Genomic DNA, 23,442 nt, shown 5'->3' on the forward strand with positions numbered 1-23,442 from the left:
AGCCTTTGGCATGGTCTTATCAATGTAAGCTTTCCTGTATTTTTCAAAGAAGGAAAGGAGTAGGAGAAAAATCATTCCAAAGCCTGAAGTCTGAGAGATTCAGTACCCTGAAAGAAGCAGTGACCGGAGAAGATGATCGTGTGTGTCGCGGTCGTCGGTCATCAGGTACACCGCCTCCCATCTCCCACATTCATTCTGTGATTATCTAATCTTTTGATGAAATCCGATGACTGTCTGTCGAACAGAACAATCCACTGTACATACAGAGTTTTACTGAAGCAGATGATGCACTCAAGCTCCACCACATAGTTCACTGCTCCCTTGACGTTGTTGATGAGCGAGGTTGGCCTTATTTATGCTTAATTTGGTTCTAATTGACCCATATGTGTGTAGATTTATTATTTTTATGAACTGGGATGTGGCTTAATAAAAACAAATTGTAAGATTTATTGTTTCCGTGAACTGGGTTTGGCTTGTTTGAGATTTTTTTCAAGATTTGAGCTTCTGGGTTCATATTTTTTCTAGTTGGTTTATGACATTATTGCAAGTTGTTAACAAATTTGGAGATTTGAGCTTCAGGGTTCATAATTGTCAGATGCATTTTAATATACTTTTTGGTTTGTTTGGTAACTGATTGTGACTGAATTTGTGTAGTGAATAATCCAAAGAAATCTGGGCTGACATTGAATGAGACATTTCTTGGATTGCTTTATCCAACCGAGAATTATAAAGTGTAAGAAGTTTTTTTGGTTGTTCGATGGTTGAAATTGCTTCAGCATAGTGTAGTTTATGGCGAGGTTGGTGTCCTGATATAATTTGTTGTTGTTGCTGTTGTCTTCAGGTATGGTTATTTGACCAACACGAAGGTGAAATTCATCTTGGTCACAACTGATTTAGATGTCAGAGATGCAGACGTCAGAAATGTAATCATTTCTCTGCGTGTAGTCTTAATTTACTTGTAGGATCCAGATTAGAATTCACTTTCTATCACAATTCTATCCCATGACTATGCTCTATTTGTTAGAAGCTTAGATGTGGCATTGCTAAGGTGTGCCAACACATTGTGCATCAAGCTCCACTGGATATTGTAGATGTGATTTTCTTAATAGCAGTGCAGGGTTCTTTGCACAAAAGTAGATGTTATTTCAAATTTGCTTAGACAGCTAAAATCCAGTTAACTTTTCTATCCATGTCTGGCGTGGCAATGGTTGTTGGGTCTTGTGGTAATTTTGAGATCTCACAGCTTATCTACTTAAGAGAGTCTTTCTGGAGATCTTACAACTTGTTTTTTTCTTCACGTGTCATAACTGGAACAACATTGCACATAGTATATCTCAAATATTGGAGGTATGGTGATGGGGGACAGATTCTAATAATCTGCCTACAAGGGCTGCAAGCTCCTTAAATTATCTGTTCTCTCTTGAAGCAGTTGGAGGTGGTGGGGGTTGTCCACCAAGTTTCCATCAATAATTCTGCTGTACTTTGCATGGAAATTTTTGTTTGTTTTGCTGATTGTTTGGCCTCTCTTCCGGGCTTTGAATTAATTTTGAAGTCATTTATTTGACCATTCCAGCCATTGTATGCAATAGGAGCATCATAGTGGAAAAGTAGAAGTGTTTATATTGTGTGAACTAGATACTAATAGAAAGTGCATGTGATGGGTCGTTCTATGAAACAAGGTTTCTCTGTTACCAAAAGACTCAAACCAGTCTATGGAGACCCTGAGATATCCCACTGATTTTTGTGTCAATGTGGCTGTCACTTATCTGCCAATTAATCATCAAAATGATAGCATAAGTGCATAACTACTTGCTTGGTATGAGTCGTGCCTGATTGTTTCTGTTTCAATATTTTCTTGGTGCTTTTGTAGTTTTTTCGGAGATTCCATGCTGCATATGTGGATGCAGTTTCAAACCCTTTTCACGTCCCGGGTAAAAAGATCACGTCCAGAACTTTTGCAGAGAGAGTAAGCAACATCGTCAAGTCATTTGGTTTGAGCTCAGCAGGCTAAATTTAGCCACTTCCACTTCTAAACCTGCTGGATTCCTTCATGCAACCATTGGATATTGCCATTTTCTTTTCAATACCCTTTTCATGCTCTCTGCTTCGGCTAGTAAGTGAACAAATATATTGTACTAAATTGGAATCTGAGTTGCAGCTAAGAAAAAACAAGTGATTTTACCTCTTAGTTAGAGATGGTTCATTTTTATTTTTGTGCGTATTATTCTTGAAAAAACTTGACAAAAATCACAAATGTATCTTCATGTGTTATCTTTTCGTTCTATATTTTGATGTATGCTATATTTACTATGACATTATTTGCAATTATGTTAAACGATTAGTTGACTGGCTCCCATCCAACTCTTGCATCTATATATTTGCCAATCAGACAATACAGTCGCAGCCGTGCTGGACAATAGGGAAGCATTCCTCAGTCTATCTTCTTTTTGGCTTATTATGTTTCAAGTCGTAGCTTCATTGATAAGCATTTCATTCAGAATCCGGAAGCACTCAGCTAAAGAAAATTTATTCGTCCCTGAAAAAGGGAATGGCTTGAGAGCTTGATGAGGTTCATCGAAACCCAAAATGAATATTCCTTTTTTGACAAACTGAAAGTTCACTAGACAAACTGAATTGGGAAGGAACCACACAAAATTGGGCACTAACCCGACCTCCGAGATCACAACGGGAGCTAGGAAATGATATCACTAGGCAGGACACATCAATTTGCGTGCTTGCTTTTATATCTCGTTCCTGTCTCCATGTCTTGGGTATCCTGACGTAGGTACTTGGGCTGAAAGAACCTAACCGAATCAAGATTTAAACATTTTCTTGAATTGACAAGAAAACTAATATCACAAGTTTCATAATTCATTAAACAGAACCCCTAACCTCGATGGTTTGTAAACCATGAGGGAGTGTAGAGAGGTGGAGAACCTCGTATGGGAAGGCCAAAACCTGCCCACCTACTGGGGAGAAGGGCAAACAGAATAAGACCATAGCTTGCTTGCTTTCTTAATGCTCATTGATTTTCCATCACCTTTTCAGCCTCATGAAATCACTTGGTTGCAAAGATTGCCTTGTAAAATCTTATATTTTTAGTTCCCAGTGTGTTCTTCATATTATACAATATCCAAATCCCGCTGTCTCATTATAGCTATGATTTTGAGGGGATATTTAAGAATCTGAGTTAATTTTTAAAGTATTCTTTTTTAGAAATATATTAAAATAATTTTTTTTTTATTTTTAAAAATTATTTTTAATATCAATACATTAAAATAATTTAAAAATACAAATAAAATAATTTTAAATCAAAAAAACATTTGAAACACAATTCCAAAATATTTTGCCCCTTGCTTTTAATGCAATACCCGTCAAAATACAAGCTGCTAATGTTTTTTTTTTTTTGGGTTACCTGGAAAGCATTGTGATTAAAATTATTCTAATTTTCCAATCTGTTGATGCTATACAATATTACAATAAACCTGTGATTAACATGTTACCACTGCATTCCCTAGATTCCGAGGAGCCCCTTTAAATTTTCACATTGCAGTCAAGAAAATGAGATATCATATGGTGGTAGAAGTGCATCTGATGCCAAAATAAAAATCTTATAGTTGCATACTCAGTGACAAAGAAAAACAGCAAAACTAATGGCCTGCACAGCAACGAAGCACCTTCTATAGCTGAAATATCTTGCAATTTAATAATGGATATTTACTTTATTATCACTAATATATCCATCTGTTATGAAATGAAATCAATAGGCACACTCATCACAGATTCATCAATTTGATAATAATGCAGCAAAATCAAATGATAGAAAAGGGAAATAAGATAAGTTCAAGGGGAAGAAAGGAGCAACCCAACAATTCAAATCAAAATAGTTGAACGGAGGTAGCTCGATTACAAGACAGAATCCTAAATCACAACATAAAGGTCCTCATTTCTGCTGGGGAGTTCATATAGAGAATCACGGAGCTGGAGAGAATTCCATCAGGAAAACAGACAAGTATCTTTGCAGACACTAGATCAAAACTCATCATCATCCTCCTCAGCTATGTGCTTTGCAAGCTCTTGCTCCTGCTGTTGTCTCTCCCTCCTTTTCTCAGCACTTTCTTTCTCCTTGTGGGAATTAGGTGGAAACCTAAGGGCACGTACTGCCTCATTATGCATGTTAAGGCAGAAGGCAATCCTAGAGTTAAATGCCAGCTGAGGCTCATTTGTGGAGTATATGTCCCCTGTTTCCTTGGATACCATCCACCCATTTGCGCGATCTAAAGTAGCATCAATAGCACCATCTCGTATTGCCTTAGCCACAATACTCTCAGCATCAGCAACAGGGTTTGCAGAGTCCAACCTCAGCTTCTTGGCTACATCAGCCAGTGAAATACGAGAATAAGAGATACTGATGTTGCGAAGTCCAGTCCTTATGACATTGTGCCGCAGTCTAACAATTAAGTTGTGGGTCCTATCTGTGCTGAAAGTAGATGAGAACTTCTCAGCAACGGACTTAAAGAGCTCCAAGTCCCCTATTCGCACAGCCTGAAAACAACAAACACTGTCCCCATTAAATCCAGCAAATAAACCTCAAGCATCTGGACGGTGGCTTGACACACCATAGGCATCTTGGGTAGAAGTAATCAAACTTTATACTTGTAAAAACTAGATGGATGTCCAGATTTAGATAGAAAATCAAGAAGACTCGAGTTCCATAGTCCTAGACTTACATTTGTGAGCTCAAAGTATGGCCTCAAAGCACTCTCCATGCCTTTTTGCATAAAAACAGTCCTCTCAGGGATTTCTCCTAGCAGCAATCTGACAATAACTGCCCACTTGTTGCATTGAATTCGAAAAGCAAGGGCTGCAGCAGGGGCTTTTCGTGCAGCTTGAAGGAGAGATTCTTTTGCATCAGTATACTCCAACTGAATTGTCCTAATCTTTCCCAAGTAAAAGAGATACCGACAGAACTGCAAGATAAAACAGTATAGTGCCAAAAAGTGAGTTTACAACCAATCATTTTTTTTAAATGACAACCATAAAATCACTTTCTTTTCAATATTAGATATTTTTTAAAACATGTCTAGTTCACATTAATGAAGTTCAATTACACCTAATCCCATGAGATACAATATTTCACCAATTTGGCATCTAATACAAGCAAGAAAGATACCATGTGTTACATGACTTGCCTATAATTAAAATCCTAAAATCAAGACCAACAATGGAATTGCTTAAAAAGCTGATGTGAGACTAAATTCTTCAATCAAAATCAACTATATTGTAGGCTTTAACTATTCAGCATATCAGGATAAATGTCATCAAGTCTAGTGAGTGTTACCTGCTGATTTGAGTGAGCCTCAAATCGAGGGGCCTTCGACCTCAGCTTCTCTGCCTGATCATATAAATTGTAATGGAGGTAATTGCGGAGTAGCAGGTTGAGAAGTGTTTCCTGCATCGCAACATCATTAGAAGTATAAGGACCCAGCAATGTACCCACAAAATGTTCCGTATCAATGAAAAAAAATTACCTGGCCCAGCTCGTCATGGCGCAGTGTTGCAATCCGATGAAGAGCAAGGAGGCTACTGTTAGTGGGAAAAAAAACTCAACTTAGTTAACAAATAGTATTCTTATGTGTGAGTAAGATTAACAGCATCAAGACTTGTTATAGTTTTTTGTGAATGCATCAACTAATGCATAAGAAACACCAAGACATCAAATAGATTAGCAAACAGACCCATGTAGACAGTCATGCACCCAAACTCATGTTTTAAGAAAGAAAGGTTATGCATTGAATAGAATAGACAATTTACCCTCTGATTTCAGCAAGATCACCAGTGAGTTCATAGCTAAGTGAGTAGTAGGAATACAGCCTTGATGCCAGAACATCAACAGTCCTCCTATTCAGATTCTTCAGGCGAGCAATGCTTGCCGATGAGCAAGCTTTAGCCTGCAATCCAGTTGATAACTTGATATTGTTATTTCACTGGAAGAAAAGAAAAGAAAAAGGTACAACCCTTCTGTAATCATATGCTGCTTTACCTCATTGTGTTTCTTCTGATCAATCAGAAAAATCAGCACCAACAAGTAGCAATATATCTCCAGCTCTGGCAAGGGATGTTTTGCAGGTGCTTGAGTCACAGATGTCGCAGTATCAACCTCCATTTCATACTCATCTTCCTGTCACAACAAATATTAAACAACCAAACTTCCAAAAATTGCAAACTCCCCACAACATTATCCATTATCCAAGCATCAAACTTTACTTCACTACCTAAGCACCAAATACACACACACACACAACCACTACCAAAACACTATTACTCACAGCATAAACATAACAAGGAGAACTGAAAACAGACAAAACACGCTACTGCCCATCAATGCTAAGAGATAAAAGTCCATCTTTGACCTGCCCCGAACAGAAAAACTTTTCCAATTGAGTGATTAACTGTCCATCCAATAACCAAACCCTCCATTTAGTTCATTCATAAGATTAACCACTGTAGTCTCAACTCAGCCTCCCCTGGCATCAAGAAAAGCAAATCCTCCTCACAGCACTATCCAAGTACTGACTTTTCTTCACAACCTAAATGCCCGCTAGTCATTCCAACTCGACCGCGAAAAAACGAACTCAAAACAGACCAAACACGTATAAACACGTATAACCCGCCAATGCTAGGACATAAAAATCCTATCTTTCCCCTCCAAACTACTCAACAATCAAAACCCACCACTACTCTCACATTCCCATCGACCAAAACCAATTAAATCAACAGTCGAAACACTAGAAGTACACGATCTATACACAAATTTCACCAAATTACCTTAGGAAGATAAGAGATTAAACGATTAAACGACTCGGATCCCGCCGAAAGAGCAAAATTAAGAAAAGCATAAAGCACAGAAGCTTTCAACTTTCTCCTTAAAGTATTAGTCAGTCTCACGGCTCTCTGAATCCTCCTCGTTTCCTTCGCATACGCTCCAGTCTCAATTAACGACGCAATCTCCTTCAAATCTAAAAAAAATCTCAAAAATATTAAAACTTTATAACTAAATAACCAAAAATCCGAGCATGTTTATACATATACGTATAAAAATACGTACGGTGGAGTGTGGATGGAGAGGAGGTGGTGGAATTGGAAGGTTGATGCTGCTCTTTCATCTCAACATCTTGAGTCATGATTGAAGAGAGAGACAGAGAGAGAAATGAGGTACTTTTTTGGGGTGAAATTAGGGTTTCTGAAAGAGCACAATTTGACTTGGGAGAAACTGGGATGGAGATGGAGATGCAGGTGGAGGTGGAGGTTATTTAGACCTTTTCTTTCACTACAAGTCTCTAACAAAGTGGAGTGAAGAGAGAGGAAGAGGAGGATATCATTCGCTGAGACGGTGCTGCTTTGGAAAAAGGGCTGAGACAGAAACCCGACTTTGACCCGGAAACTGATTAGATACTTTCCAGCCCATTCCTCAACCCACCCGGTAATAACAAATTTAGCATCAACTAATATTACATAATATCTTACCTTAGTGTATAATTATTTTTTAGGTTAACACAAGTATGAGTTAATTTGTATGTATCTCGACTAATTTTATAAATTTTAAAGTTAACGATTATATAAACTTCCAGTAGCTTTGAGATTTGTAAAACTCTAACTGGTGACCTTTAGAAAACAAACCATTTAATGGTTAAATTTAGATTGATACAAAATACGTATCAAAGTGCACCTACTATTTTTATTATTGTGTAAAACATGAACCAATAATTTATCTAGTATTTAGATTACATAAATTAACTTGAGCTGATCTTTTATTTATTTAAAATAATATAACTTATTTTTTTGAAAAAAATTAATAGGTCAACAAGTCTACTAGATGAAAAAGTTAACCTTTGGTTAGACATTTTTTTTCTATATTTTTTTAAACATGATCGTCCAAGACCTAGGCAAGCCATGTCTTATGACCACCCAATCCAGGTTTTACAACAGTGGTTTCGATGTTAATAAATTCAAGGAGACAAGTTATGTCTGAATGCTAATCATCCTTATCGGATAAATTTAGATTGAAACAGAGAAGGGGATGGGAAACTTAACATCGTATTCGGGAAAGAAAAATCAATGTCGCCTTGCATTATTCTCTCTGGTAAGGTTTATGTAACAGTTCCGAAAATACATGAAAAATTTTGCAGTCCTCAAGGCAAATGGGTTGATGTTTTCACAAAAATGGTTGGTAGCATGCGGTCATTTCTGCAGCCTAGTTTGGCTTAGATATTCAATTTGGCCTGCCTCGACTGAAAATCCCAAATCCCTTCTGTCCACCCTGATCAACGCCACCATCTGATTTTGAACCTGGGAGGCTAGAATTTCCAGCTGAATCGTCTGCTACAGAGCCTTGTTTCCCGGGAATAACAGCTTTTGCAGAGCTAAATATTCCATAGCTAGATGCAGGTTTTGCAGTCTCTGGAGAAGAAGCAACTTGCTTGGGTGTTTCATGAGGAGGCTTTGAGTTTCTAGAAGCAGAAAAATCAGGGCTAACCTGCTTCCTTTCTCCCATTGATGGAGTGGCATTCATCTGTGGTTGTGGTTGCCTTCTTTGGTTCAACAGCTGTGGTTCAAACTTGAATGAGTCCTGCTTACCTGGGCCTTTATTATCCATTGATGTTTGTAGGAACTGATTCCCCGGTTCACTTCTTCTATACCTATTTTCCTTCCCCGGGGAAGGCTCTGGTAGGGCCGAAGGAAGTCTTGCATTCCTTACATCATGTGCTGATCTTGGATGAGAGAACTTCGGAACATTAAACTCTACATTGGAGGTAGCTGGTTCTGTAACAGAATTACTTCCCTCTGAATGATTTATACTAGGACTCTTTGCATCATTGCTGAAATCAAACACATTGTCAAAATCATCGACTGACTCATCTTCAGTTTCCATGTAAAATTCTGCAGGCTCTTCCTTAGACATCGCAGGGCTCTTGGGAGGAGCAGATCGACTGTCTGTTGGCCGCGCATTGGCTAACTCGTCCTTTTTACCACCACCTTTCTTCGATGAGCCGAACTTGACATGCCTAACTATCGCATATGCCATTTTTCTTCCTGCCTTTGGTCCACTATCCACAATAGACACATCTTCAATCTACAGGGTTTTTTAAAGAGAAAGACAAAGGAGCACATCAAATGCATTGCATAACTAACAGGAGTAGCCTGGATAGCAAAAACTAGAGAAAGATGAAAGATATGCAGGCATACCAATGAAATGAAGCGGGACAACAGTGCTAGCAACTCCTCCTCTTCTTTCTTTCTCTCAAACTCTTCATAATCAAAGTCCGTCTCTGGATCCTCATCTCTAGGAACTTTTGGCATTGAACGCTTTTTTCGACTACCAATTACCAAACACTGTTTCAAAATCATAAAAGAAGACAATTATTATGAAAACAAATCTTAAAAATCCAAGACACATAGGGCAGAACATATGCCATTTGGTGAAACAAGCATTTTTGCAATTCTATAAATTTGAGAAGCCTCTGGTTGTTCATGTAGGTATTTATCCATTCATGCATCCAAGATCCGTGGGCATTGGGTAAATAATTGAACATTTATGTGTACATTGCTGCATGAGACAACAGCTCTTTGGAGCTCTCTCTTACCAAATCTAATACTGGATCACTGTTGAAAATATTTGCAGAATTCGGTTCATGTTAAAAAAGAGTTTCCCAGCCAAGCAGCCAAATGAAGCATAAAGCTGGAACATAATTCTTCCAAACTTCAGGGCAACTGATTCTTTCCATTAAAATTTCTTTTTAAGCAACCTTTAAAACTACCATTGAAGATTTATCTACAAACTTTATGGCGACAAGTAAACTTCTAAATTGAAAGCACAAAATTTCTCTAAAACATGTGGTGAGAGGACAATGTTATCTAATGACAACAGTTGTGCAAGATTTACAAAGCTTTACCCTCTTCACCTGATGCTGGTGACCGACTCAAAGTGGAACATGGCAGCATATCCTCTTGCAGTCTAGGTAGAAACCTAGTATTTTACAAAAATATACAAAGAAGACATTCTTCACAAACTATACTTAAGAAAAAAAAAGGCAAGGATAAAAACAAAACATGGTGTAAGGGTTTGAAATGCCTGTTCAGTTTTGTTCTTTTCTTCTTCTTTGATATATGGAAGAAAACAAAATTATCATCAAGCAACACTGAATGCACCAAATTGCCTAAAAAGTTTAGTATGACAAGAAATTAATAAAAAACAGACAATTTAATCGGAACAGGGGGAAAATACCTTCACCCTATAGCCACGTTCCATCAGTCGTTTGGCCATATCAGCTTTCATTTCCAAGTCTCTTTGTTCCTGAAAAGAGCAGTATAAGCTCAAAGGTGAAATACAATTTTTGCTTTATCCGCTACATTGCATTGCAAGAGTTTGTCCATTTATTCAGTTTGTAATATGGCCTTGCCAACTCTTAGAAATCATTAGCACATGCACCTGAAACTTCTTGGTATCCAAAAGTTGCAGTATGACAAGTAGAAATTTGTCTTGACCAAACATCCTGTATCTTTCAGATAACAGGTAAACATACAGAGCTAACAACATAAAACATAATATAATCTAAAATCGATCAGGCCAAAATTCAAACCATTAATATAAATTACTAAATATCCATTTGTATATATTAGGATCACTCGGTGCAATGATGAACATCTTAGGGTTGAAACTACAGGGATGCAGGTTTGAATCTTTTAAGCAGCACTCAGTCATTAAAAAAATGTTGAATGGTTGGAAAATGTAAAAATTTTCCAAATAGGCCACTGCCTCGAATGAAAGATAACTAGGCAATGACCCTAGTTCGGAACTTGCTGAGAACTGTCTCAAGGTTGGTTTGTGTGTTAACAAATGATTTGTCCATGAAGCAACAAACTTACAGTTTTTGCAGCAAATCGAACTTCCTTGTGATCTCCTTTGCGCAGAGTTTCCCCTGCCTGCAAAGTAATTGAATGGCACAAAGCTATAGCTATTCAGTGAACACTCAAGCAGAAATTGGATGGCACAAACATAGCAGAGCTATCCTCAAAGTAAGAGCATTTCCAATGACCTCATTCCAACAAGACTGAAAATGAAGAAATAATTTAAAAATACACCATACCTTGCTTTTAGAACGTTCCTTTTCCTTCAGTTCTTTTTTGTACTTCTCTCGGTTAAAGTTCAAGAGTTTACAGACAGGTGGATTGGCATTTCTTTGAACCTATATAAAATTCAAAAAGGGAAAACAAGGAGATGAGCCTCGTAGAAGGCACAATGGAAGAAATCAAAAGAGATTTTTGCTAATTTTTGTTGAATGGGACTTCTGTTGGGTACTTCTTACTTTCCTAATTGAGAACAGATATCACCATCTATATCTCTTCACAAAAGTCAACATTAAACAAAATGAAAACTGATACAGTTGTATATATAACCCAACGAAAGCTCAAGCACATCATAAGGCAAGCATGAAAAATTGAAGCTATTTCACACACAAAAAAAAAAAACTTTCCATTAAAACAAGGATCTACTTGTAGTGATCCATTTTTTTTCTGGTTTTCGCTTAACAATGTCTTCAAGCATCAACCGATATTCAGAATGAATAGAATGGTGATAAATTGCAAAAGCTTACCTCAACTAAATCAAGTTCAAGTCTTTTTGCTCGTTCTAGTGCTTCACGCAATGAGAGAACACTATGCCCTGCAAACATCCATAACTTTAACTGATTTCTATATCCAAGATTTCTTTAAACTTTGGAAAACTTGATCATACCATCAAAGCAAAATCATTCATAACATGTCCAAAACATTCATATATCAAGTGAACAAATTATACCTTCATCACCCACAAGCCTAACAACCGGCGCAGTGATTTTCTCATTTAATCTTGGCCCACTCAAAGTCTTCTCTTCCTTGTTCACTTTGGCCTGCAATTCAACAACATATCAGAGTCTACTAACAACACGCGTGTAAGCACTGAAAACTGAAGCCAAGCTGTCCAAACATAAAGATTAGAACTGTTCAATTACAGAGAAACCAGAAAGAAAAAGCAAGAACCTTAAGAACCCAGAAATTACCTGAACTGGGGCAGCAAAAAACCTGACATTGTTGCAAAATTCAGAGTGCTTTTTAATAAAATCCCAAACTGGATTCTCTAAAACACGTGATCTTGAGCTAGTAGCAGTGTATTTAAGTGAAGAATCATATGGGATTTGAAGGTAGTATATCTTCAACTGTTTTGACAAAAAAATGAGCTTTGACTGATTAGTTCTAATCCAGAAAGCCATTTTTCTTCAAAAGAGTTGCAAGTTTGCAACTTTTTGGAGTGATGGAGACTTTGTGTCGTGAATTAACACTAAAAATTGCAACAAAAGAAATACTAGTAACGAATTTATGAGCCCAGGGCTGATTCAAATCGGATTTTTTTGTGGTCTATCAGAAACTAGGGTTATGCAGTAAATAGTAATGAATTTATGTATGGTCTGAAATTACAGCTTGGGCTGATTTTACAAATATTTATGGCCCAATTTGAGACCCAATTTTATTGGACACAGGAAAAGTTTTGGGAAATAATGCAACCATATCTAACCAAAAATACAAAATTTGTTGAATAATATTATGTCATAGAAGACCCATCAGTTCAAGACCCTTAATAAAAATAAAAAAGATACAAAAAAAAGTTTAATACTTTTTCAATTTTGTTCTTCGTAAAGAAAATGTCGTAAAGCTGATTTAATAATAGAGTTAGAGCCTGTTTGAAAGGTTGGTAATAATTATTTTTAAAAGTATTTTTTATTTAAAAATATATTAAAATAATATTTTTATAAAAAAATATTTTTTATCTTATCATGCATATTAAAATGATCTAAATATATCAAAAAATATATTAATTTTTTAAAAAGATTAATTTATTTTTAAAATAAAAAACATACATATTCTTAATACTCTGACATGTATGGAAATTACCGAATCAAATGGTGGCCTAAAGATCCTAAGACTATAGCATCAAATCTTTTGGTTTTAGAAGACACTCTTTATGCTGGTTTCGTCACATCAAATCCATATCATCGCTTTTTCATAAAGATTTTGAAGTCAGGAGATCTTTGTGTTTTTTCATTTGCAACTTATTGAGGATCTTCAGATTCAAGAATGGGTGAACCCTTCATATATACCAAGTATATTTCCCACATTATGCCATTGTTATATGCAATAACAAGAAAGTGCTCTGTGCCTCTCTCCTTCTAGCGCTGATCAGCTACTATTCTGTCACGAGTGGTGTTAGTGGTGGGTTTATGCTCTTCAGCCAAATATCTTAGAGAGGTTAACTCATAGTTGGACTTGATTGAGACTCCTAAACTTGATAAAGAGAGGTCATCTAAACACCAACCTTGGCCAATATCTGGTGTCATGGGATGGAGAGCATCGCCAGCTACACAAGCATTGCCTTTGCTTGTATTTCGCCATAGAACCTCCCATGGATGCCTAAACCTTGAAGGAGCTGATATGATGCTACCTAAATAAATTATGCCGTTGCCCTCTTCCTCTTCGGATATATTATCCAAAGCAGTACCATTATTTTGCTCTGACAATTTTAATGTCTAGGGTTAAAGTATGCTAGACACAAGGAATTACACTAATGCTAGGCATAAAGAGGTACAAGAAAGGATTGATCGGAAAACATCAAAATCAAAGCAGTGTGGTTGAGGGAGGAAGATGTGATGCAGTGAGTTGAAACAAGTGTTTAGTGTACAGATTTCTAGATAGTCTATTGGAATATGATTGTCGAAAATAATATTAAATTTAATCTTATAAAGTTAAAACTGCCAAGAAAAATAATAAATTTGGTAGCATAATAAAGTCATTAAAATACATACTAGATTTATAAGCCTGCAGTTCTTATAAAAGAGTTATAAGCCTACAATAAGTTATTAAAAAGTTATGCTATTATTAACAAATAAGTAAGAGCATGAAGTCTACTTAAAATGAGATCAGGGGGAATTAAAAAAAAAATAACATCTTCAACCATTGGGAAATGATAGATTCCTTTATTTTATAAATGAATCACGTTGTCCAGTTTTGAAGGAATGTGATTTCTAAAATTGTTAAATTCCTTAATATTCAATATTCCATAAGAAGAAAACATAAATTGTGTTTTTTAATGACTTTTGAAGGATTGGGTGAAGCTAAACAGTGATGGAATCCAGACCATCGAGCTGGTTTGCCCCTCCGCCTCCATACTCAACAGTCTACACCGTGATGCTGCACCAGCCGAGAGCATCCGTACGAGGCTCTTGCAGAGGGTTCATCCGCGACCATTTGGATCACTGCACAATGGGGGTGACAGTTTTCTCGCATCCTCCTACAGGGCTGCAAGCTCGTTGTGGGCTGAATTGGATTGGCTCCCATAGATTTATAAATTTGTTTCTAGGCAGGGCATAGGGAAAGAAAAAAAAGGACTCGAAAGATCTTACCTGGTCTTCAAAGAGGCATACAATACGTACAAAATACAAACAGGTCTGAATTTTTCAAATATGAAACTTCATAACAATATCATGTACATATTTCTTCCAACATCTATCTCGTCTAATCTAAACAACAGTGCAACAGGACAAAGCCAGGATTAACAGACGAGATGGTGAATTTGATCACCCAAAATCAGACACTCCTAATCCTATGTGCTGTCAGGAAACTTGGCCTCGTAGGTCTGGGGAACCTGCAAGTCAGTAGAATTTGTTTGCAGCATTAGTTGCATCGACAAATGAAATAACTACTATTGTAAGAAATTGAATGATTACCATGAATGTTGCAGTGATCATCTTCCCAGCAAACCATCTTCCATGGAGAGCTCGCTGTGCATTTACAGCACCTTGCATGTTCTCAAAACGCATGTAAACAAAACCGGCACTGTTCCTGTTTCTCCAAGAAAAAAAGGCAGTTGTGAGAAAGAAACATGATGGAAACAAAATCGACAGGATTTATCAGCTTGAATGAGTTATCACAAACAGCAAGAAATAACATGTTGAGTCACAACGACCTCATCGAGAGGAAGATTCTTTGATATAACAGAAGAATGGACATACTTTAAAATAACTGACTGTTCGAAGAGGACATACTCAAGTCCTGACCAGTCAAAGAGAAGAAATCACACAGCACACCTAAACAGTACTTACTTGTCGACATGTATATGCTTCACATTTCCAAACCTTGAGCATTCCTCTTGAACATCTTCTTTAATATCCAAATCAAAATCTGGTTCAGTCTGCCAAAACAAGACATAGCCTAAGCAAAACAAAACAAACGCTGAAAAATCATGAAGTCTAAAATATGAGAGTCCACAAACCTCTGTTTTTGGATCAAACATGTTTTTCAAGAGTATGCAATCACTTGGGACTCCAATTGTCTCCACGGTTGGAATTGTAGTAGCAGGAAGTTGAAGACCTGCAACTGGAAGTCCAGGTATAGCCAGAACAGAACCTGATAAAAGAGGAGCAACAGCAGGAGACACCGCAGGTGCAGCCCCAAGGATAGGTGCTGTTGGTAGAGTAGGGGTGCCTAGTGAACCAGTAATACTGCAAATAAAGGAAGTTGTTGTCAAATCAATCAAATCATCAGACAATCCAATCCAAAAGCAAAAGGTTTGACAGAGGCTAACCTTGAGGCAGTGCCAGTGCGATCTAACTTCTGCATCAAAATTGCCCGAGAACGTGCATTCAGCGCCTGAAATTTGAAGCAAGATTAAGTATGCTTCAACATAATTGTTGGTAACTATGTACTAGAAATATAAATAGTTAGCAACATAAAATGGACTGTAAACAGTAACAATTTTTTTGGTTTCATTTTCCATTTGCAATAACTGTTTCTTTTCCATCTTCTATTTGTCACATCAAGAAACTAAGCACTTGCTGGTCCATTCAGAGAAGCAGGCCAATATCAAGAGTGCATTCTTGATCCAATAAAGCCCTCTCTTCGTCAGCCAAAAAAAAATATCTTCACCACTTATCAAGAGAGACGAGTACAATTACTAACCAAGCCACCACCTTCATCATCATCAAAATCACCAACATTTGTCCCACCATCTTGTGCTCCAGCTTGATCAGTAACAGCTGACACCTGAACAGTAAGCAAGAACGTATAAATATCTAATGCACTTAAATGACCGTATGAGATCCACCATCAATGCAGAGAGCACAAGAAGGGAAAAGTGCAATTTAGAAGAAGCATGAGATTACCTTGATTGGCCTTCCTGCAATCTCCACTTGTCCATTCAAGTTTAGTGCATTTCTAGCATCTTCTAGACGTGCAAACTGAAGCAAAAGTTAAAGCAATTAATCTCCAATTTCCAAGAGGATTCTAGTTAAGCCTATTTCAAGGCCAATTGGAAGGAAGAGCTTGGTGCAGCCACGAAAAGAGTATTCGGGAATTGTTTAAGATACCGTTGAAATATAAAGGACTAAAGGAGCTTCATCAACAATTGTTACATCAATTTTAAGGCCTTGGTCACGGTTTCCTTCTTAATATAGACATGCATTTGGAACTCAACTTGCAAAATTTCATTAATTATTTTTTTCGAATTCATTTTTATTGCTGACAAAACTCACCTGGACAAAACCAAAACCTTTGCAATGCCCACTTTCATCGTGAGGCAATTGCACCAATTCCACAGCACCAAACGGCTCAAACACCTGTGCAGCAAGAAAATAAGTCCAGTGAAACATATCTGAATACCGATGTCACCAAGCAAGAACAAAAGTACAATCCTAACAGGAAGGGAAAAAATCACATGATAATGATAGTCAGCTATCATAAACACAAATTCATGAAAACTGGAATGCAGACAAAAAGTTTCTCTATGTTAACATACAATTCCCTTGATAATTTTATATATTGAGCCGATCTAGAAACAAAAAAACTGAGAATTTGATGTGGTGAACACGTTCTAGATAGATCAGTGCCAAAATAAACAGTAACATAAAAAGTGTTTACCTGACGAAGTTGATCTTCGGTTATGTTGAAGTGCAGGTTGCCGATATACAACCTTCTAGCCCCTCCTGTGTAGGGGCCTATAAGCCCACCCGATGCCACAGCTGTAGTTGACTGAACAAGATTCTTTTCAGCTTCAGAAGGTTTCACCATCACTGGTTGACTAAGAAGGGGCTGTCCAGAGAGTGCTATCGCCATGGGCACGGACATCGCATCATAGAACTCGATATAGCTAGAAAAAAGAAATGAGCAATATTGCAAATCACCTCATAGAGCTAAATATACCTAAAAACAGGAGTAATATTGCACTTAAGTAAAACAAATGCAACAAAGGAGACTAGCATCACCATACTAACTCTAGGCTGTTCACAAATAACTTCAAAACCACAATTGTTTTTGTGACCACTGTTCACTCAAGTGAGACCTCAAACAACTAGTATAATCACTGGTAAATTGTAATTTTTTATTTACTTAACAATAATAAACACCAAAAACTCCAAGTTTTCAATTCCTTTCAAATTGATGGACCTTGGTGATTAAAAAGCCAAAAGAGAAGCATGGCTACTAGCTAGCCAAATAAAGATAAAGCAAGAGAAACACTTTACAAAAGTCAGAGATGAGAATGCACAACACAGCCTAATAGTTGGAACCTTCATGAAACCAAAAATAAGTCAATCTGTAAGATTAAGGGAGCATTTTAAATATAACTTACCCAACTCCTTTTGATCGTCTTGAATTGCGATCCATGATGAGTCGTACATCTCGCACCTGAAAGTTGTGCAGAGCGTATCAGAAACAAAAGGAAGAAAATATGCTAACTAAGCGACCAAACAGCAATCCCCTATCCAAGTAACAATGAATTTGTGTTTGTTGCAATGAATTTTTGTTTGTTTGTCATGTACACAGCACATAAAAGTTAATTGACAAGCAATTGCTCTAATATATAAAATATTACAATGTGAACTTGATTCATATTTTTCCTCCAAATAAGAAGGAATTAGCCCCACTAAAGCTTATATGGTGAGTCCCTTCCCAAATATAAGATACCATGTATCTTTTATCATTCAGCAACAACTCCTTCACACACTATAAAATAGAAGCACTCTATAGATTATGCATGATTTTCAAGAGCAAAACTAGAGAACAAAAGGTATTAGCTCCAAATAAAACAGTTGTGTAAGTAATTGCTACAGAAATAACCTTGCCAGCCCTTGAGAAAAATTCATAGACATCTCTTTCATCCGCCTTCAAACATATCTGTTAAACATTTTCACCAGAATCAAAGATGGAAACCATGTGAAATGGAGTACATTACAACTAAAGCCATGGGAACACAACGTAATTTATATCAAGCATGTCTATATCGAACCTGATAGGCAAATACTGTCCTCTGGTCTCTTTCAGGATCAGCCTCAGGCTCTGTCGCTTCTTCCTTCCTTTCTTTATATCTTCTGCAAGACAGTGGAAATCAACATTAACGATCTCAATTCTCTAACCAGTAGCAAATTGATGAGGAAAACATTCAAAAAGCAAATACAGACACAATGATGATTTGTCTTTCAAAAGAAAGAAGGTTTTTCTTTTGTTTGCTTTATCATTAAAGAGGTAGAAAATAATCCAAAACAATATTGAAAATGTCTCCAATACAAGTTAAAACGCCAAACCCACAAAACACGGTCCTGCAAGCAACTGGACAAAGTTAACATGAGAGGACTTGTGAATGTACACGTTGAAATTAAGTGATCTTCATCTTCAAATTAACAAGAACCAACCTGGGGAACAACGTTGCAAGTTGCAACTAAGAGAAGTGAACTAGAAATCCAACTTCAAGTGATGGATTAATAAATTTGCACCTTCGATATAAACATAATCTTAAATGGAAACACCATCATCAAGTTTGGCAATACCAAAGGACCTATATGCATTAATGTGAAACCAGTTAACAACTTTAATAATCGAGTTAAGTTCATATATCCCAAAAAAGAAACCATCAGCAGAAGGCAGGAAAGAAGCACTCAGAAGTTAATGTCATTCACCACAGTTTTACTACCAGTCCCATGGATTACAGAGAAATAAATGTAGATGGAAACTGAAAACTCAGAAAATTAAGATTATCGAAGTAGATTTTTTATTTTTTTTCTGCTAAATCGAACAATATGAACAGCAGCAATTCACACAAATGCCACCCACGAGATGATACTCAGGACTAAAACAAAAGGGGCTTGGCTATAATGAAAACTGGGAAATTGAGAAACAATTCAACTGTGAATCATCTCCATGCTTCCAAGGTGCAGAAATTATTTATGTCAAGCTTGCAAACAAATTTAGTTAAGGTAGTGAGAACTTTTTTTGGCTAACAAAATTGTGCAGGAGTTGCATGCATGTGACATCCAAAACAATTTTGAGCACAATGACAAAGATATTTGCCAATAAGTAATCTAATCCTCTTACAAAAGAGTATGGGAGAGCACTGTTGGTCATCTTAAACCTAGAATTTCAAGATAGGCAATTGGGTACTTTTTTCGAGTTATAATCTATCCTGCAAAAATAAAACAAAACAAATGCTTGCAGCCCACGGAACACTGAGTTTTCCACAAGCATCAGAAGATGGAGTGCTTCTCTTAAGCAAAGCTCATCACTCCCTCACCAGCATTTCTGCAACAGAATAAATATAATTAAGCGACTAAGTTCAAATCCGGAGGATAACAAAAATCACAACATGACATCACCACCCTGGTCAAAACCTCCAACACTGAAACCCCCAATCTTGCAATGCAAGCTTTTAAATGATTCCAGACAGCCTATGAAGAAACATTTAAGACCCATGACCTGAGTTCCTGTGCCTGGCCCAATTGCCAGAAAGACCATCTGAATGCTCTAGCATATCTGCGAGTCCCAGAATCTAATGTTCAATATTCAGAATTTTCAAGATAGTTAAAAGCACAAGTAACTACATGAAACTTACGAGTTACTAGTAAGAGAACTCATTAAAACAATGGAATAAAATACCCATTAAGAGCTAAGAATATTGTCAAGAAGAAATCAGACCAAGAAGAAGCCAATGGCATTTGCATTTGCACAACCTAGAGAGGACTGCATCAAGCACAGCTGGACATGGACTCGACACATAAAAAAAGAGATGTAGCATAATACAATCTTGGGACTAAGGAGGGTGTGCAGAGGAATTTATAAAAACAGGAGAGAATGTGTGAGAGCAAATATTTGCAGCACAGCTCTCATGACATTCTGATTGACAAGTCACTTCTCTTAAAACCACTAAGTGAATATTGAATCCATCCACAAGTCTAAAAGCATGAAATTGTCACCATCGTATGACAACTGTAGACATCAAATGGCAACAGTCTCCAATCTCCAGCTTTTCTTGCATATCTTTATAATATGACATCTGGACAGAAAAGTCAAGCAACAACAGATAAAGCCACACAGAGGTTGATCACTCAACATTCAAGAAGGCCATCGGTGAGCATCATTGGACCCCAAGAATAAGGTTAAGTATATTTAAATAATAACTGCACTATCATGAATACTTTATTCACCACATAGATCTAGATTCAAGACAATGAAAGAGGTATCTTAACAGTGCAGAGCAAATCCCGATAGAGAGATAACTGCTGTTCCGCCTTACTGTACTGTCATCAAACATGGTCGAAACTAACATTCAAAAAAGTAAAAGCCACCACACAACAGATTCCTCCCCCACACAAAAATTAAAAAAGGGAAGGGGAAGGCTTGTCAGTTGTCACTCTAGAAACTCGAATTTTCCAACACGTCACAGGGAACTTAGTAAAAATGAACCACAGATTTCAAGCATTCCAGGGAAAACTGGAAGAAGAATATACAATTAGCCCCAAAACAACGTGGAAAGAGAGACCTCAACATATGGAGAACTCTGCGAACTGAATGCTCTGAAATTCCAAAATCGAGAAAAACATTACATTTTGCAAAAAAGACAGAAACTATAATTGGTCTAGAATATAATTTATTTTCTAATTTTGAGACCATCAGAAAGCTATCACATCATAGGGGTTTCAAATTACTGGAGATTATTTGTCACTGTGGGTCTTTATTCTCCTTTCAAACTTCTAATTGATTGTCCAATGGATGGTATAAACAACACTTCATCACAGGTGCAGCGATTACACCCAGTCCTAATGTGATAAGCATTGGGAAATAGTTGTGAGCCTCACTTACATTCCAAAATCAAGTTGAGACAGCACGAATGAAATCCAAATACATGGTAGAATGAAATCCTTAAAAAATGAGAGAGAAAGAAAAGGAGGGAACCAAGTACAAGATGATGAAAATAAGATCCAATAAAAGAAAACAAACTTCGAAAATACAGGAGGATAAAGATTTTGATTAATTGAGCAGAACTCTGGAGCAATGGATTGTTATATTATGGTGAAAGCCACCCCGTTAGGAGTTCATGTTATATAAATCGCATAAACTTTTAATAGAAAATAACATTAGTTTTCCACCAAACTCTAAATGATAAAACACAGTTATCAAACTTTTTGGTCCAATAGTTGAATACAGGTTAACTTTATGTCTATCTTAATCACAGAAGTGAGTGAGATTTCATCCCAAGTCTCTTGGAATGGTGCCGAGTGACTATCAACTACACTAGGCAGTTTGCACCTACTACTACACCCTTATTGTGCTTAATATCAACCATTGAAAACCATTTCAAAAACCAGTAAATAAACACAGCCACTCAAGGCAGAATTACACTGGAAAAGATGTTATAATCTAAACTGATTCACAGAAACCATCAGAAAAGTTTCCACCGACTCATAGTTATATCAGCCATGAATATAAAGACACGAGGAAGAGCACTAGATAAAAACATGATTGATGAATATAAAAATGCAACGTACCTGCTTTCTCTGTCCCGTTCCCTTGACTCCCTCTCCTTTTCTCTTTCCTTTTCTCTTTCCTTTTCTCTAAGCTCCCTCTCCCGGCTCTTCTCTCTATCCTTTTCATCCTGATCACTTCTATGCCTTTCTGATCTACTCCTGCTTCGACGCGATCGCTCTCTTTCCTTCTCCTTCTCTCTCTCCCTCTCCCTTTCACCATCGCGGTCATGTTCCCTCCTATCTCGATCACGATCCCTTTCTTTCCCATTTCTCTCTTCCCTGTCTCTATCCTTACCTCTGTCCCTATCCCTATGTTCCCTGCTACTCCTGTGGCGATCCCTCTCTCCATCTCTAGATTGTGACCGATGATGGGACAAACCCCTTTCTTTACTCTGTTCATGGTCCTTATTCTCATCTCCAGATCTAGATTGCTTCGAACGTCTTCGTTCATCATCACCATCATCCTTATCATCACTCCTACGCTTTGAACTCCGCAGTCGATCCTTTTCCCTGGATTTCACAATATCACCCTCACCATTAGCAGTTTCCCTCACCTTTGGTTGTTCCGGATTCTCAACTGTTTTCTCTAAGTAGTCATATTCATCAAACTCCATTTTCACTATCGTCCAAACAAAAAACAAACAACCTCACAGAAAACACCTTATTACAACTGCAACCGAAAACAAACAATAATTTAAATTAATTACATTTCATTAAAAAAAAAACTTCCGTTATTTGCACAACTCGCCGATAATTTAAAAAAAAAATCACACAATTTCCAATAACAAATAAAATTTCAATAACAAGATTAGTTCCCGTAAGAATATTAGGCTTTGCATTAACTAAGCAAATTAAACCTAATCTAAATCTCCGTAACCCTAAATGAGCACAGTAACAGTACACAACGCAATTTCCACTCCCACGTTAACTTAAAAACGCTCTGCTTGGCTACAGAGAAGCCACAGCAAAGCAATTACTAGCATTCAGATACCATAAAAGCCGTTTTATTCTAAATTTTCCTTCATTTTTTCTCAGAAACCAAACAGGCCGTTAGGTTTTCTAAAAGAGACGGAAAAGAAATTATTAAAAAAATGAGGAATATCTGTTACCTGCAAATTAGCAGCCGGGAAGAAGTGGAGCGAGAGAGGTGAAGTAAAGAAAAGACTTGACGATTTATCTTTATTTTTATTGAGAGCTTGAAGTGAAGTGCGTTTCAGCGTCTGTGTGTGTTTGAAACGCAGAATTTTTTGGATTTCTGTCTCGCTCTCTCGCGGTAGGGTTATTGCGCAAGAGAGAGTGATTTTGAGTATATTTATACTTCAGTCCCTGTATATTTAGAGATGCTCAACTTTGCCACCTATATTTAATCTTTCCCAATACGGATCCTATAATTTCCCGAAAGTATCTAAGCCGATTAAGCCCAGCTTGATGAATACTCATTCTATAACCAATCCAAAAAAACTCTTACCCTATATATATATATATATATATATATATATATATATATATAGAGAGAGAGAGAGAGAGAGAGAGATGCTCAACTTTGCCACCTATATTATTTTTT

The 23,442-nt window shown here is 37.0% G+C and overlaps 4 protein-coding genes across 4 annotated transcripts; 1 reads left to right on the forward strand and 3 right to left on the reverse strand.

The window, feature by feature from the left end:
- Window positions 1–16: 16 nt before the first annotated feature.
- LOC133679525 (uncharacterized) lies at window positions 17–2,356 on the forward strand. The gene is made up of 5 exons (XM_062102141.1): window positions 17–165; window positions 246–342; window positions 655–733; window positions 842–923; window positions 1,871–2,356. Exons 1-5 carry the CDS (start codon window positions 133–135, stop codon window positions 2,009–2,011), a joined length of 432 nt encoding a protein of 143 aa, XP_061958125.1. The 5' UTR covers window positions 17–132; the 3' UTR covers window positions 2,012–2,356.
- A 1,461-nt stretch (window positions 2,357–3,817) lies between these two features.
- LOC133680308 (probable 26S proteasome non-ATPase regulatory subunit 3) lies at window positions 3,818–7,411 on the reverse strand. The gene is made up of 8 exons (XM_062103169.1): window positions 7,109–7,411; window positions 6,829–7,019; window positions 6,044–6,181; window positions 5,815–5,951; window positions 5,532–5,586; window positions 5,342–5,452; window positions 4,731–4,970; window positions 3,818–4,545 (listed from the first exon to the last, which is right to left on the reverse strand). The coding sequence occupies exons 1-8, from the start codon at window positions 7,182–7,184 to the stop codon at window positions 4,033–4,035; spliced, it is 1,461 nt and encodes a 486-aa protein (XP_061959153.1). The 5' UTR covers window positions 7,185–7,411; the 3' UTR covers window positions 3,818–4,032.
- A 689-nt stretch (window positions 7,412–8,100) lies between these two features.
- Window positions 8,101–12,479, reverse strand: LOC133680360 (translation initiation factor IF3-1, mitochondrial). Its single transcript, XM_062103259.1, has 8 exons — window positions 12,099–12,479; window positions 11,858–11,948; window positions 11,655–11,722; window positions 11,148–11,246; window positions 10,927–10,983; window positions 10,286–10,354; window positions 9,247–9,393; window positions 8,101–9,133 (listed from the first exon to the last, which is right to left on the reverse strand). The coding sequence occupies exons 1-8, from the start codon at window positions 12,306–12,308 to the stop codon at window positions 8,273–8,275; spliced, it is 1,602 nt and encodes a 533-aa protein (XP_061959243.1). The 5' UTR covers window positions 12,309–12,479; the 3' UTR covers window positions 8,101–8,272.
- A 2,014-nt stretch (window positions 12,480–14,493) lies between these two features.
- On the reverse strand, window positions 14,494–23,149 carry LOC133679445 (uncharacterized). Its single transcript, XM_062102050.1, has 14 exons — window positions 22,988–23,149; window positions 21,900–22,548; window positions 18,371–18,452; window positions 18,202–18,258; window positions 17,714–17,769; window positions 17,005–17,233; window positions 16,620–16,703; window positions 16,251–16,325; window positions 16,048–16,131; window positions 15,674–15,738; window positions 15,362–15,590; window positions 15,192–15,280; window positions 14,817–14,931; window positions 14,494–14,734 (listed from the first exon to the last, which is right to left on the reverse strand). The coding sequence occupies exons 2-14, from the start codon at window positions 22,490–22,492 to the stop codon at window positions 14,693–14,695; spliced, it is 1,800 nt and encodes a 599-aa protein (XP_061958034.1). The 5' UTR covers window positions 22,493–22,548; window positions 22,988–23,149; the 3' UTR covers window positions 14,494–14,692.
- Window positions 23,150–23,442: the final 293 nt, after the last annotated feature.

Source organism: Populus nigra, chromosome 19 (assembly GCF_951802175.1).
Source record: "Populus nigra chromosome 19, ddPopNigr1.1, whole genome shotgun sequence".
Taxonomy (NCBI): Eukaryota; Viridiplantae; Streptophyta; class Magnoliopsida; order Malpighiales; family Salicaceae; genus Populus; species Populus nigra.

Coding starts and splice junctions, on each gene's coding strand:
- LOC133679445 (XM_062102050.1), bottom strand. CDS start 22,492: ATGGAGTTTGATGAATATGACTACTTAGAGAAAACAGTTGAGAATCCG. Junction 16,132..16,250: donor TTGCAGGAAGGCCAATCAAG/GTAATCTCATGC, acceptor CTTACTGTTCAG/GTGTCAGCTGTTACTGATCA. Junction 14,932..15,191: donor AAGCATATACATGTCGACAA/GTAAGTACTGTT, acceptor TTGGAGAAACAG/GAACAGTGCCGGTTTTGTTT.
- LOC133680308 (XM_062103169.1), bottom strand. CDS start 7,184: ATGACTCAAGATGTTGAGATGAAAGAGCAGCATCAACCTTCCAATTCC. Junction 7,020..7,108: donor CTCTCCATCCACACTCCACC/GTACGTATTTTT, acceptor GATTTTTTTTAG/ATTTGAAGGAGATTGCGTCG. Junction 5,453..5,531: donor GCCATGACGAGCTGGGCCAG/GTAATTTTTTTT, acceptor GTTGCGATGCAG/GAAACACTTCTCAACCTGCT.
- LOC133680360 (XM_062103259.1), bottom strand. CDS start 12,308: ATGGCTTTCTGGATTAGAACTAATCAGTCAAAGCTCATTTTTTTGTCA. Junction 10,984..11,147: donor AGGAACGTTCTAAAAGCAAG/GTATGGTGTATT, acceptor ATTACTTTGCAG/GCAGGGGAAACTCTGCGCAA. Junction 10,355..10,926: donor TTCGATTTGCTGCAAAAACT/GTAAGTTTGTTG, acceptor TGCTCTTTTCAG/GAACAAAGAGACTTGGAAAT.
- LOC133679525 (XM_062102141.1), top strand. CDS start 133: ATGATCGTGTGTGTCGCGGTCGTCGGTCATCAG. Junction 343..654: donor TGACGTTGTTGATGAGCGAG/GTTGGCCTTATT, acceptor GAATTTGTGTAG/TGAATAATCCAAAGAAATCT. Junction 734..841: donor CCAACCGAGAATTATAAAGT/GTAAGAAGTTTT, acceptor TGTTGTCTTCAG/GTATGGTTATTTGACCAACA.